This window comes from Nilaparvata lugens, chromosome 1, assembly GCF_014356525.2.
Source record: "Nilaparvata lugens isolate BPH chromosome 1, ASM1435652v1, whole genome shotgun sequence".
NCBI classification, from domain to species: Eukaryota; Metazoa; Arthropoda; class Insecta; order Hemiptera; family Delphacidae; genus Nilaparvata; species Nilaparvata lugens.
The window spans coordinates 29,129,580-29,146,279 of NC_052504.1; the positions used below are offsets into that span (position 1 = coordinate 29,129,580).

Genomic DNA, 16,700 nt, shown 5'->3' on the forward strand with positions numbered 1-16,700 from the left:
AGCAGCTAAATCCCAGATAACAATTTTTCTTGATATCAAAGTTAACTGTACAAAAAATACATTTGGAAAAATTTATGAGAGATTGGGAACAGTCAAATATTTGTATTGGGTGGAGTCATTGATGCCGACTATAGAGGAAATGTTGGAGTTATATTCTATAACTTATGAGGATCTGATTTTACCATTAAGGAAGTGGATAGGATTGCACAAATTGGTTTTCAAAAAATTGTAAATGATGATGAGGGCTGTGATCTGATAAGAGAGGGAAGAGTAGAAGGAGGATTTGGATTTACTAATAATGATAATAGTAAGAAACCTGAAATTGATTATGATTATGATGATGATGATAGAGGTCTATTAGGCTACATTTAGTACAATGAATTGAAAGTTATATTATATATTCTGCCGTGCTAAGGAGAAAGGCAGTAAGTGCAAAATTTTAGTTTTTCTGTTTAGGATGTGAACTTATGTTTCCAGGGGCGAGAAATCCAATGAGCCAAGTAAAAAGGCCATATCTGCAGTAGTTACTGAGATATTTTCAATGTTAAAGCAGTATCTACAAGCTATGATCAACCAACCAAATAAGCAAAAAGGCAGTAACTAACTGAACATACTGCTATTTTGCTTGTCACAGAGTAGATACTGCATTTATGATTAACACAGATGATGATGTTAGTTCTATTTACTGCCACATGTTTTTGATTTGTGATTGAGTTTGTTCAAAAGTTTGGTTAGTTTGTTGTTTGTATTGATGGAATTATGTCAAGTCAAGTGTTCAATTTGTTTAATCTGATTTGGAATATGGCTAATTCCATCAATGTTTTGGCAAGGTCAAAATACATTTTTGAATTAGGAACTGCTACAATTGACAAAAATCCCTCTTCAGAATGTGATATTAGACAGTTGGATTCAAATTCTTCAAGTGCACGAATAGTGAGTGATGGTGTATCTTCAGAAATTACACAGCAATTTGTAATTTTTCAAGATCTTATGATCACAGATGGGGTTTCAACTGGGACAATTACGGAAAAACAATCTTCAGAATATGATAATAGACCGTCAGTTTCAAATTCTTCAAGTACAGCAATAGTGAGTGATGAAGGCCAATCTTCAGAAATTGGACATCAGTTGGTAATTTTACAAGATCTTATGACCACAGATGGAGTTTCAACTGGTACAATTGATTCCATTATTGATAATAATATGGCTGCTGAGATAGAAACAGATCTGATTGATAGCTAAGTAGAACTTACAGAAAGGTCCAATGAGTTAGTTTTATTATGAAGGAAATTCATCAACTAATGTAACAGATACCTCAATGCTAGCTATTGAGATTGATAGTCAGCTACCAGATGCAAAAACAGGCACTATCAGCAACAATAATTGTGGCCGAAAATGAAAGAAATCTCTAATATCTGTGGCAGACCAGAAGAAATTTGAGTCTAATGTAATGAAAGAGACACATCAGCTTCAACAGCCATGTAGTGTGAAATGTAGAAAGCAATGCTTATCAAAGATTGATGAGGACCACCAAAGAATCATAAATATAAATGAGAAATTTTGGAATATTGAATCGAATGAAGAAAGAAGATCCTTCATTTTCAATTTATGTGACCAAGAAGATGTGAAGAGAAGTAAAAATTGTTGACTACTTTAGGGTATCATCCAAAAACGACAAAATCCTACACAATATATTTCTGACACAAAAAGGAGAGATAAAACCATGACCAGACATGGGACGGAGGCAGTCTTCAGTCAACAAGGGTCCACATGAAGAGATAATAGCTCTCATCGAATCTTTCCAACCAACTATTGCACATTATAAAAGGGAGCATGGTCCATTAACAAGGTATTTACCCAGTGATGTGAACATTAGATTAATGCATACAGATTTTCTGGAAAAAAACTCCACAATTTAGAACTAATGTTTCCTATCAACTTTACAGAAGATGTGTAAGAGAGCAAAAATATCTTTTACAAGGCTTGGACATGAGGAATGTGAGAGATGTGAAACATTCAAACTTCACAATCACTCTGAAGAAAACTTGGACTTGAATAATTGTGATGTTTGCAAGAACTGGCCCCTTGCAGCACACCTACGTGTTTCCAACGTTGAAATTTGGTTGTTGAGGTCGAATAACCATTAGCGGTTGAATTTTTCAGCATTTTAAATGCAATGTTGTTTCAAAGGTTGCTCTCTCGCTACTTACACATTGAAAATGAGCTTTCAATTCCACCACTCACAGCACTACAGTAGTCCTCATATGGAAACGGATCTAGCAACTCATTCTCATCAGCAACGATCAACTGCTTGATGCCATTTCATGTTTGAATTCTCAACATGTTGATGAAAGCTGTGAACTCTTTTAGAAGTGTCTACCAATTCCACTTTGACTTGGTAAGTTTATTTGAATTATAATTTTTATTTAAAAAATGAGATTGTTTGGTGATTTATTGTCTAGGTAATATGATTTTTGGTAATATGATCATTTAATTTTCTTGGAAGTTGTGTGTCGGGAAGGAATATGAGTTGCTTTAGGCTGTTTCCAAATTAGCCCAATCAAATAGTACATCAGACCAAACAATAATTAAGGTAATTGATTTTATTGTTTTAATCGGTCCATTTGGGTATTAGTAGGAGTAATGTATGGTTTCCCACCAAAATTTCTAAAGGCATAACTTTTGGCAGCCTGAAAACCAAGAGATTTTGGTACTTTTTTCAGTTTTTCAACGATATCTCCAAAACCAATTGTTCAATCGATATTTTTGCTTTATTCTTTTTTGAAGAGCATTAAATTCTCTACAATTTTCATCTCCTAAATGTTTTTCTATCTCTGATAGAAAGCGAGTTATAGCTTGTTGAAAATTGTTAATTTTTTCAACTTTGCAAAAAATTGCTAAATCCATCTTTTTCCTTTTCACTCCTTATAAAGTGGTATGTGGTATTTTTCGATCGTAATTAGAGTATTACTGAGTTGTCAATACAATCACTAATGATAGAGTTGGAACAAAAAACATATATTTTAGGGTGGTAATTTAATTTATGAGACTCATGATTTGGCGCTAACTTCTTTTGGATGAATTCAGACCAATTGCTAAAAACGGTCATTGTTGGAATTAAAAAGTTCACGTTTTACAGTGTTATAGTGTGAAAATTATAAAGTATTCACTAAAGTGCAAGATAAATTACTTTTAACATGAAGAGGAGAAACCCATTTCTCCCTCCACAGTTTGTAGCATAGTCACAGACGGACATCCTGCACACAATTGGATGTCATTTTGCTTCATGTTCTTGTGATGAAAACATCTCTGTAACATACACAAACCAATATACCTGCTGACCAGTAGACTACTTAGAACATTGCCAGCAATAGATGGAGGGGAGTGTTGCCGCGACAGAGACAGGAGACTGAGACAGGAGACTGAGACCAGTGACCGCGACTTGACATTAGGCAATGTATACGCGACAGTTTGCTAGCGAGACAGAGACAGGAGACCGAGACACGAGACAGGAGACAGCGAAACGGTCGCTGCTCCAGACCAGTAGTGTCTCCTACAGAGACGAACATTTGAAGGACAATATTAGGAAAAGCATAGCTGAAAGCATAAATAAAACAAGTGAGTTATTCTTATTTTACTTATTTTGCAAAAATCAATATTTGGAAGGAAACATATTATAACAGGAATGAAAAGGTGGTGTGGAATCAGTTCAAACAAGCCGTGTGACATGTTGTTCTTGCCAGTCTACTGCTCCTTGCTGTGACATGAAGTAATTGGTTAATTTTACTCTAATATCAAGTCCGTTGCTGTTCAAAAACCCTCCTGTTCCATGTAATGAAAAAAAAAATTTGAAGGCAAATTTTCTTCCTCTTGGTTCCATTGATGTACGGGCATTTGTGTAGATTCCAAAAATCCATCTCTTAATAGGTTATGCAAGCAACAGGCAACCAAGATTATGTCAGTGCATGTTTCTGGCGCTATTCCAATAGGAGTGTAAAATATTCTAAACACCTGAGACAGCAAACCGAACACATTTTCTGATACTTGTCTCGCACAACAAAGATGGTAGTTAAATATTTCTTTGCTTAAATCGTTTTTTGAAACTCTTCTAGCATAAGGTTTCATCATAAAAGTATCAAGACTAAATGCTTCATCTGCAACTAAAAAATGGGGTTATATTATGTTCGAATTTGGTAGATTTTTTGGTTCTGGAAAATTAAATTCATTTTTCATAATTTGTTTCCCCATTGTAGACTTTTCGAATATTCCACTATCTCCTTCTTTGCCATAAGAGCCAACGTCTACTGCAATGAACTTGTAAATATGGTCTACAATAGCCAGAAGAACAATCGAGTAACACTCCTTATAATTAAAATACAGTGACCCACTATTTTCAGGGGCTCTTATTCTTACATGCTTCCCATCACGGTATATAGATGAAGACGGTAGGTGTCACGCGCATGTTTGTGCTAAATTTCCGGTGTAGCTGACGTCATTTTATATCCAATCATCTGTTTTTATAAATACGTTTTATAAATTATTGCCAATATGTGTTAAAAACTGGTTTGGTTCTGACTGTCTGAGCGAAAGGTTATCAGCTCTGGTGCTGTAGATAAATTTGTTCGTGCCGTTCTACACTTGCAATATTCTAACCTGCAAAATGAGTAAGCTTTGTTATACATGCAATATTGAATTTTCGGATTCCAAAAACATTATATTATGTTCCGCGTGTGAAAAATCATTTCATTCGGAGTGCTGCCAAGTCAGAAATACGGATAATCTTCGAAAGATGGGTGCCAGGAAACAGACCTGGAAATGCGGTGAGTGTAAAGACTCTACTCAATTGGATAAAACTTCAGTTTCAAAAAGTGATTGTAATATCGGTGCACTGGCCGAGGCCATAAAAAACCTCAGTGAAAAGATTGATATCAAATTTGAAAAACTTGAATCCGAAATTTCAGGGCTGCGATCGGAAATCAGTGGTTCTTGAGACGAAATTAACGCTGTAAAAATTGAGTGTGCTGCGGTAAAAAAGGACTGTGATGCACTTTTGACGGAGAATTTAAACTTAAAAAACCAAATTAGTCAGCTACACCAATATACTAGACTGTCTAATTTGGAAATATCTGGTGTTCCTTTTACGCAGGGTGAAGATGTATACGCAATACTTGAAAAACTCGCGGGTATCCTTGGCGTGCCGTATGAACTCTCCAACATTTCAATTGCACACAGACTGCCAAAAAGAAAAGACTCTCTTCATCCCTCTATTATTGTGAAATTTATTTCTAGAAGATGTCGTGCTGCCTGGTTAGTTTCTGCTCGTAAAATGAAAGTAATTCAGACTAATCTTCTAAGTGAGTACTTCAAAGAGGGAAAAATCTTTGTGAATGAACACCTCACCGTGGAAAACAAGATTTTACTTGGCATAGCTAAAAGTTATGTAAAGCAGAATATGCTGGCGTATGCATGGGTAAGAGAAGGGAAGCTGTACGTGCGGAAAACCGTTGATGGTCCCATAAGGAAAATTATGGATACTAAGGATCTCGACAAAGCGTGGTGAGATAGGCTCATATGTGCGATTAAACAGACTGTAAGTCACATATAAGGGATATTTTCATTTTATTATTTATAGCTAGTGAAATCGAAATAACTTTATTCTGATCATATAAGTAGTTTATCAATATGGACTATTACAATTCTGTTTCATGTTGTTTCGAATCTCTTAATATGTTTTTCATAAATTGTGTGCTATTATTTAAAATTTACTCTTCATTATTATTATTATTATTTTTTTTAAATGGCGTTTTCTTTCATATCGATTAAATAGCGGGCCATGAATAGCCAAATTATGTTTTCCTCATGATATCTATCATTATTTCAAGCAGAAATTTAATTAATTTCTTATTATTATTAGTAAGTTAATTCGTTAACTATTTCAATCAATCAATTATTTATTTATCATAAAAAAGTCCTCTTCATTTTCTGAGCAATAAGTTCTATTTTCATATCTACTTATATTAATGATACATACTTTTTATTCACTTAATTTATATTTATTATTCCATTTTCAAATATTCAATTTTTAAAAATTCAGTCTGGAGTTTCCTTTTCTTATGGGAGTAATCCCTTTTGTATCATTTATAAAATCTTTATCATAAGAAAAATTATTAATTAATAGTTAAAAACATAAATTCATTAAAGCTATCCTGCTTCTCTGAATAATGAATCTCAAAAGTGTATTATAGCAGAATTATTTATTTTGATATGTAGTATATATTTTTATCTTGATCTTTAAGCTTGGAATATTTGTTTTTTTGGTTTTTTTTAATCATTTATCTATATTATTACTAAATTTTTTCTCTCTCCCAATAGATTGGAAGCTACTTTTAATTTTTAAATGAATTTTGATTAAAACTTATTTTTTTGGTTACTTTATTAATATTTTATCATAAACGGCTCGAGTGAAGAATGAACTATGAATGTATTGGATGATTTAACTGATTTTAGGCATGTAAGTTGTAGTGTGTTTGATGATTGCAGTGTGTATGGTGATTTCCTAAGTATGAATGGTCAGTCTGAATTGAGTGTGTTTCATTTAAATATAAGAAGTTATAGAAGGAACTTTGATGAATTATTACTTTTACTTCAAAGCATCAATTTTAAATTCGATGTCATAGTTCTTACTGAAACTTGGATGGATGGAGTTGAATTCGCGGACCAGCTCGATGGGTATGCAATATTTCAAACGTCTACCCAATACAATCAGAATGATGGAATAGTAGTTTATGTGAGTTCGAGTTTGCTATATTCTTGCTGTGAAGTGAATGTCAGAGGATTGCGGTGTCTTAATCTGGTTTGTGATAAGGATAATCAACGCTACAATTTACTTTGTGTTTATCGTTGTCACGGAGTTGACCTGGCTAGCTTTATCGATGGGTTGGGGGATAGATATCAAGAAAATAATATCAATCATAATAATAACAATATTGATAATCATCATCATCAACTTAATAATAATAGAGTTATCCAATTGATTGTTGGCGACATCAACTGCAATATTCTCGGCGACCAAATTAATAACATTAGCAGTAGGTACCTTGACACATTATATGAAGCTGGTTTCGTTTGCTGTATTGACGTACCAACTAGAGTAACAGCCAATTCATCATCTTGCATTGACCATTTATTTGTTAAACATCATGATACTAATTCCCTTTTCCCGTCAGTATTGAAGTATGATATCACAGACCATTATCCAATAGGTATAATTATAAAACAAAATATAATAAATAGGCCAGAAATTCGTTCAAATTATGACTATCAGAGAACAAACCTTGCAATATTTTCAAATCTTCTATCTGAACAGCCATGGGGCGAGGTCATTTCCTCGGATGACCCAAACACAAGTTCAACTAAATTTATTGAATTAATTCAAAGTGTGTATCAGCGTTCCACCTCGTCCCATCCGAGGAGGAGTGCTGATAAAAGACTGAAGCCCTGGATCACTTTAAGCCTTGTCAGGGCAATTAGAAAAAGAAATAATTTACACAGAGTAATTAGAAGACAGCCGTTTAATGTGCGACTGATAAATTATTACACCGAGTATCACCGTGTATTAAGCCGACTTCTTAAAACAACTAAAAAAGCTTACTATAAACAGAAAATATTTGAATCAACTAACAACCCTAAACAATTTTGGAAAACAATTAATGAAATATCTGGTTCAAATAACAATAAAACTCCTTTTCCAGTACAAAATTTCTTAAGCTCATGCCTCAGTGATAACCATACATTAAATTCCTCACTAGATATTGCCAATGACTTCAATAAATTTTTTGCTAACATAGGAGCTGATCTAGCTCAAAAAATAAGACAAAATAATGCCAATATCAGAACAATTCCATTTACACCACCTGACTCTGAATCCAGATTTATTCTTAGAGAGGTTTCAGAACAGGACGTTCGCCAATGTGTGATGGGAATTCGGGGAGGCTCTGCCCCTGGCTGTGATGATATTCCCGCTAACTTGATAAAAAATAATATTGATATTCTTCTCATCCCGCTCTGCCACATCATAAATTGTAGTTTCAGAACAGGAATTTTCCCTGATTTGTTTAAGCTTACCAAAGTAATCCCTCTCCACAAGTCAGGTAGTAAAGTTGACCTAAATAATTACCGTCCTATATCATTACTTAGTATTTTCTCAAAAGTTATTGAAAAATGTTTTAAAAAACAATTAACTAATTACATAAAAACTAACAACCTACTCATTGAGTTTCAATTCGGCTTCAGGGACGATTGCAAGTCAGAAAACTGCTTTTATCGCTTAAGCGACTTTTTGAGGGTGGGTATTAATAATAATTAATACATTCTTCTTCTACTTGTTGACCTCACCAAGGCTTTTGATTCTATAGACCGCTCCATCTTGATGAGAAAACTGTATAAATATGGTATTGCTGGGATAGCTCATTCATGGATCAATAGCTACTTGTCTGAGCATAAACAGATTGTGAGTATCAACAATACATATAGTAATGTTCAGGGAATATACTATGGAGTAGTCCAGGGTAGTACCCTTGGTCCGGTTCTATTTCTCCTGTACATTAATGACATAATTGAAAGCAATATTATGGGGAAAATTTTGTTATTTGCTGACGACACTGCTGTGTATTTTGAGGGGGATAGCTGGAGAGAAGTGTACAGGACCGCAAATAGTGGTGTAGTGAGACTGAAAAAGTGGTTTGATAGCAATATCCTTAGTATGAATATTAGTAAAACCAAAGTCATGCCTATTTTTCTTCACAAAAAACGTACCCCACCTCCCCAGTTGGATCTTAAACTTCACACGTGTGTTCGTGAGTGGGATGTTGAATGTGACTGCAGGTCAATTGAGTCTGTAAATGAAATAAAATATCTGGGTATCATTTTTGATAATAGACTGAGTTGGATGCAGCACATAGCCTACTTGAAAAATAAGTTGAGAAAGTTGATCTTCGTTTTCTCTAAATTACATGGTATCCTCAATGTTAAAGAATTAAGAATGGTATATTTTCATTTGCTCAGTCCATCATGACATACGGTATTATTGCATGGGGCGGTGCATGTGATGTATACATTAAAGAATTATCTATAGCTCAGAAAGCAATTATCAAGGCTGGACTAGGTCTGGAAAGGACTTATTCATCAGATCTCTTGTTCAATTTTTTCAATGTTCTCACTATAAAAAAACTTTTCATCAAATCTGTTATGACCTATGCATTTAAAAATAATATTGTTTTCAATGATTCCTCTCAACACAATTACCTGACCCGCGGCTCATATCTCCATCATTCTGGTGTTTCACGTAATATGAGATCTGTCTGTGACAGAAATGTGACATATCTGGTTCACGTAATTCTGCGGAATGCACCTTTGTTTGTTAGTCAGCCGGGGGAATGCTCAATATACCAATACAAAAGAGTATTGCGGGGGTGGTTATCTGCCTTAAATAACAACGAATGTGATCTGATTTTGAGATCTGCGTACGTCTAGCCCCACTGCGCGCAAACGCGGTTGGTTAAACTCCAGGCTTATGCTTCAAATTATTCTACTGTAGACCTATATTCTATACAAATTTTATTCCTCTATATATTTATTATTTTGAGCTTCCAATTTTCATCTTCTCTACCTCCATCAGTAATCAACCAATGAATTTAAATGCATTTAACAGCCATTTTAGAATGTTGGTGTGTGTGTATGTATGTGTGGCTGTCTTCCCCCTTCTTTATTTACTTATTTATTTAAGTTATTCTTTTCATTTCAATACAATGTACCTAGCCAAATCTAATTTCCAGGAATTTCTCTCAAGTTATAATAATTTAAATAATGTAATTACGAACTCAAACAACTCACAAACAGACCTGCGTGTCCATGTGAGTGTTGTTTCAATTATATATTTTATATATTGTTTATACTGTAAATGTTGGAAACAAATAAATTTGATTTGAACCTCGGTTGGTGGCGATGATGCAATCTAGCTGTAGACCACTACCGTTTTCATCTAAATACCATGCTTCCCATCAATAGCACCTGTGCAATTGGGGAATTGCCATTTGTCCCAAAATCCTTCAGATATATGCCTAAAATCACCTTCTTTTGGAATAGGCATAAAAATTGGCACCAAAACAGTCTTTAAATGTTTTAACACCTCTTCGACTATTTGTGAAATATAAGAAGGTGATATACGAAATACGAATGATAGCGAAGCATAATTATGTTTCTCCAGTCACCATGAATCTGAAAATAAAAACATTAATAATATTATTATTTATTACAGATTCGGAATGCCATAAAAAATGGAAACTGATCAGGACTCCTACAACAGATATAAGCGCAAACAAAAACAATCAATGGGATCTGCAGCACCAGCTAAAAATGCAAAGTGTCAGTTTTATGAACGCTTAAGATTTTTAGAAAACACACCATCAGAACAGCAAAGCTGCACTAGTGTAGAACAAGAACAGCAAAGCTCCGCCAGTGTAGAGAAAGAAGTTACTAATACCTCCCCAGGAGTAGAACATGAAGATACTCCTCACAAAGCCGCAGACACGTCATTACATAACTCAACACTCCTTCAAAGGAGTTACCAGGCACTTCTAAATCTACACAAGAGAGATCTTATATACCACTAAGTAACATATCTGAAAAATCAACTGCCAAGAATACAAAGAGAAAGAGATAAAAAGAAGATGAATTTATAAAATTTATGAAGGACAGACAGGAAAACCGAAATAGACAGCTGGAGTCATTAAAATCTCAAGAACCAGTTGATGATGTATCGACATTTACAAAACATATTGGAATGATGCTAAGAAAATTGAGCCCATGTTCAAGAGCAATGGCAAAAACTGAAATATGTAATATTGTCTCAAAGTATGAGATCGGAGATATCGAGGGTCAAACTGAACATCCCTATACAAGTTCATATAATTCAAATTTGTCATACAATTCATATTCTCCGATAAGTGCAGCTCCATCAGAACACCAAACGCAGACTGGATTACCAAATATTTCGAGTGAACCATTTCTAATCAATTATGGTGAAATCGACCAGAACAATATCGATGAATTGGCAAACTTACCTTAAAGTTAGTGCTAATTTTTCTTTCACTGATATTCTTCCCTTTTCTTGCATTGTTTTTTTCATAAATTTAATACATAATCAAACTGTGATTTATTGAGCCGAAGATACTTACTGAATATATTGTCATCAAACATCAGGTGCTTCTTTTCTTTACTAATAGCGAAAATGATCCTTCTTGACCTCTAGTTAAATATAAATCCTTAATAGGTAATCGTCTTTCAGTTTTGTATTTGTAATAATAATATAAGAGCAAATCATCGTCTTCTTCTTCCTCCAATAGCAGCTTCATTACTAGGTTTCCCATCACGACACAAAACACCACTGACTTCATCGACAGACTCTCTTGAACTGAGCGTTTGCTTGATGACACTTGTCGCGATCTTTGGTCTCAGTCTCGACCTACAGTACATGCCGAAGAGACCGAGACACTTGTCGCGGTTGCTGGTCTCAGTTTCCTGTCTCTGTCGCGGCGCGAACCGCCACCTTTACAAAGCTCTCTCACTCAGACACAAAAGAAGGAGAATGCTGCTAGGTAGTGGGAGTGATTAGTGGAGGATAGAGCATTGGACCTCTCCGTCTTCGAGAAAGAGCCGTGTTAAAAGTAATTTATCTCGCACTTTAGAGTAGATTTCATAAAAATAGTCCAGTTGAGGATGAAACAGCAGAGTGCCTCCTCAACACCCCCCACCACCGCCCAAAACGACGTTAACAATTTATCAGGTTTAAATATGAAATATGAATGTACTTTTATTTATAATCAGCTGATTTGGCAACGTTTCATCATCTCTCACAGGACTATAAACTCACTTTTAGGTATATCATCTGTCTCCAATAGGGAATGAGTGTTATATCTCGTCAAAAATTGATAATTTTTCCTACTAGAGAGAAATTGCTAAATTCACGTTTCATTTTTCATTTTTACTTCTTTTCAAGTCGTCTATGGTATTAATTTATCATGGTAATGGTGTTATCATGCTGCTCATAAGGTCAGTGACAATTTTACTGGCTCTTAATGCATGAAAAATGAGATAGTTTTTTATTCTGAAAGAACCAAGTCAGTTGTCATTTGGGGTTCCCAGAGGAAGATGGCAGAAGAGGGATGATTTGTGTGAGAGATCAGATTAGATTGTTTCATTCAAATAGATAACTTAATATTTTTGCTTGGATCCTAGATTTCAATAATAAGTGAGATGAGTTATTTTACTATAAATTACACATAAAGTTATATAAGCTTCTAGAATTCAATGTAATGGTGATGAAATGCTTGCTCAAATTCAAATTCATTTCTAAAAACCATACACAGTTATAATAATATAATATTATAACATCTAGAAATAATACAAGAAAAATATGTTTCATAAAAATGTTTTATGTTTATCCCATTTTATGAAAAATATTCAAATTTGAACACTAGTTGTTCACTGATTTTGGGATACAATATTCCTGAATGGGACACTCCTTGTTTGTATCATCTTTGATCATGCTTCATTTTATGTTATCAGGAAATTTTTGATATTTTCTTTTCCCTTTTAACATTGAATCCCTAGTTTCAATCAACTCATTTTTCTAATAGTCATACCAAAGTTACGAGAAATTTTCTAATTTAATTGCTATCTTTAATTTAAAAAATCATTACCTAATATCAGTTATTGTTTCTATTACAGAGAAGAAGCGAGACCAAACAGCAGTAAAATAACAAGAGCTTGCATAGATGAGGAAATATCATCAGATAATCTTTACTTGCATTGAGAGAGATGGACAATTTCCAGTCAGAATGGGAGGAGAAAATCGTTTGTAAGTAACTCCAGCAATATATAATATTTTATATAATGAATATTTCTTGGATAGAATTGAAAAATAAAAATCTAAGTACACTTTTTTAAATTGTTTATATACCTACGACATGTTTGGCCATGATGCCATTATCATGTAATTGATAATATTGTAAATGATAATTGCCATTATCATTTGCCAACCTCTCGATGTGGCAGTATTTATACCATTGAAAGTACAGTGGAGGCAGACGTTGGAAGAGTGGAAAACAAAAACGAGGTGGTATCTCAAAAGATGTATTTCCTCGTCTTTTAAATAAATGTCTCATTTCAATTGGAGATGAAATAACAAAAAAATTGAAAGCAGGCTTCAAGGGAGCAGGTATGGACAGAGAGCAAGTTGTTAAGCCTGAGAGGAGAGTACCGGTCTGCAATTAAATTGGTGGGAATAATGACAGCTCCCTCATAGTAGGTAGTTTTGAGGCATACTTGAAGATGCAAGGAAAAAAGGGACTGTTCCTCTGAGACAAAGAAAGAAGAAGCTGGATGTCAACCCAGGTCAAAGTGTAACACAGCAGAACCTTGAGCTCAGTGAACCAACCCAAAAAAAGGCTAAGGAAGCTATAAGGGAAAAGAAGAAAATTGACGAAAGCGATTACTCTGATAACTGCGATAACTCCCTTCCTTCTTGAAATGTCTTCTGATGATGAAAAAGAAAACGAATCCCATCAGCCTGGACCCAGCAATGTTCAGACAACAAGAAAAAATATCAGTGTTGACTCATTTGTGGTTGTGGAAGTGACTTATGATGAAGGCACTAAGAAGGAAAAGGTCAAGAAGTTTATTGGGAAAGTGATTTCAAAAAAAATGAAGACATTGAAATAAATTTTTTTAGAAAGTCGTCCAAAGCAATGAACATATATTTCTTTCCAGAGATAGATGATGTCATGATTGTCAAATCATCCCAAGTCAAAGAGGAATTAATTCCTCTGAATGTATCCAGGGGGCGATACATGTTTCCCTATGAAATGGACTAGAGGCATTTTTTGGAGAATGATTTATTTCCAATACTTCAGTAATTTCATTTATATTTCAATAATTTCTATATATTTCAATATTTTATACCATAACTCCAGTAGCTTCATGTTTTTCAATAGATAGTTCTGTGATTATAAACATTTTGTCAATTGTTCCCCTTACTGTGGATAATTATAAACTTTTCAGCCCATATTAATCAGTTAGAATCAGTTTAAGTATTTTTATTATGAATATGAAACATATTATTCAAAATCTAATGTCCAAAGTTAGCCTTCAACCTCTCAATTGTCTCATTACAGGCAAATCATATTGGTGTCCCAAGTTACCCAACCTCTGCAGGTAACTTGGGACACCATATTTTTTTTCAGAACAGGTTGGAATAATAATGAAAGTGAATGTATATATTTGAAGTATTATTAAAGACCTAAGTTTTGAGCACAGGAGAAAAAACTATTAAAATAATAATGGAACTGAATTTCAAGACAAAGTTGAAAACTGTCCCAAGTTAGGCGGTTTGACGGTAATAAATAACTTAAACTCATATAGGTCCTACTATTCTATTTCTTTTACAACACAACTTATGGCCAATGTTTTTTGGGTGGAATAATATTAATTATTATTGATAAATAATGATTTCATATAATAGATAAACAAGTAAAAGCCATAGGCGACTCTAGGACCAAAATACAGGTTCAGCCCAGCTTGAGGGGTAGGAAATACCCTCTAAGTGAAGGCGGGTCTGGGGGCCCTCCCCCGGACAGTTATAAAAACCTTATAGATAGAATTGTAAGTTTTAAGATTGTTTTGACTACACGTACATAACTTAGGACTCTGCAATTAACAATAATATATGTATTATTATATAAGTATTTTATTATTATTATTAACCAACGAAAATAATTTCAAACATTTCTTTAAACTCTTACCGTCCCATATTCTTAACTTAATTGTTATGTGGGTTACTTAATTGAGACTTGATTGCTTTATCTTTGACCAGCCGAGCTGGATACTGTGTCAAAATTTGAAACTAGGAAAGTTATATATTTGCAATTTAGTTTGAAAAATTGGAAAATGCATTACACATCTTAAATTTTGCATTCAAGGCGTGGATCTAGTGGAAAATGCAGTACTGGATACTAACCATTGTTACTTTGTATAGAGCCACTGTCGGTCCCAGCTGAAGTATGACAGTTGTAAGGCCCATTGATTACTTGTTTTAAATGTAAACTTCTATCCAATTTGAAAACTCACCATTTGTCTTTATTTCAGGTTCTCCAGAATTTGGATGGACACATGAAAAGATTACCCTGCAGGGTATAAGAGAAGAAAAGCGCAGTTTCGCGATCCGAAACAAAAGAAAAATGACCTTTGGAGGGACATTGCCGGAGAATTCCATGCTCTTAGGCACACTTCGGTTACCCATGACAATGTCGACAACAAATTTCGGAATTTAAAAAGAACTTTTACACAGATAATGGACAATCAAAACAAGACAGGACGAGGTGCGATTAAGTGGGAATTTTTTGACATGTTTCTAGAAATTTTTCACGAGGACAAGTCTGTCAACCTGGATAGGTCTTTAATCATTTCCTCATCACCCTTTCTATCTTCCCCTCTTGCTGCATCCATAGACCGACAGACTCACCCAACTACATGATCATCATCATCTTCTAAAGATAAGATAATAAGATAAGATAAGATAATATTTTTATTCAACACAGTACACTTTATAATATACAGATGAATAACGTCAGGTCTTAATAATGTCACGTTATTCTTTATATTTAAATAACGATTAGCCTCCTGCTTGGCATCAGTCGGTAAAGCATGAGATTTGGTATAATTAGGTCGTGGTTTTCTAATAGTATTCAGTCTTAAAAAATCTTGATAGGCCTAGATATGGGCTTCTCCTATAACTCTTGTAATTCAATAAATAATAAATATATATATAAATGATACTTATACTATAGTGTTGAGGAATAAAAAATAAATTGCACACCATGAAAGTTTCATACATATATTACACAAATAATGCAAAGATCAATCGAGGCAAAAAATATATATAGAGCGATAAAAAATATAATATAAAAATAGAACAATAATTGAAATCAATAAAAATATCACAGGCTAACTTTATATTCTAGATTTATGGCACGAATCATTACCATGTGCCTTTATCTTAAAATCATATGCATTCTTTTGCATGTAGCTGCGATATGCACTTGCTAATACTTGTCGACTTGGATAATTCAATCAAAAAATATGTGCTCTAAGATCAGCTTGATAAATTAGCCACTAATAATCCAAATATATATATATATTAAAACTCTAGTATTTAGTAGATTTATTTGTATCAAATATATATTTTTATCTCAGGGTGCAAGATTCGGCACCTGACGGAATAGGTAGAGCCATTCATCTGTGAATTAGAACTATAATAAATTATCGCAAATTGTATTGCAAAAATTAAATATTATATGCATATGTTTTAATAGCCTAGATTTCGTACTTCTTTGATTTAATAGAAATTTCTAAAATATTGATCTATATTTTTCTTTCAAATAAATACCTTTAATACTAATTTTTACTTGCGCAAGTATTACTCTTATTAATTTCTCAATTTATAATAAAACCCTTTCGGCGAGCTAGCTTTGATCATCAGATTAATTCAAAGCACTAGGGCGCCCATCACTAATTCAAATTTAATCACTCACGTGTCGAAAATCTTCTTGTAAGCCGCCGATGTCGATCCAACTCCATGTGGTCCG

At 33.9% G+C, this 16,700-nt stretch overlaps 1 protein-coding gene across 1 annotated transcript; it reads right to left on the minus strand.

Annotated features, from left to right (window-relative positions):
* Window positions 1-3,275: 3,275 nt before the first annotated feature.
* Window positions 3,276-15,690, minus strand: LOC120349814. The gene is given in 3 exon segments (XM_039420805.1): window positions 3,276-4,448; window positions 10,048-10,252; window positions 10,254-15,690. Coding segments are annotated over 3 exon segments (498 nt in total). The 5' UTR covers window positions 10,272-15,690; the 3' UTR covers window positions 3,276-4,173.
* Window positions 15,691-16,700: the final 1,010 nt, after the last annotated feature.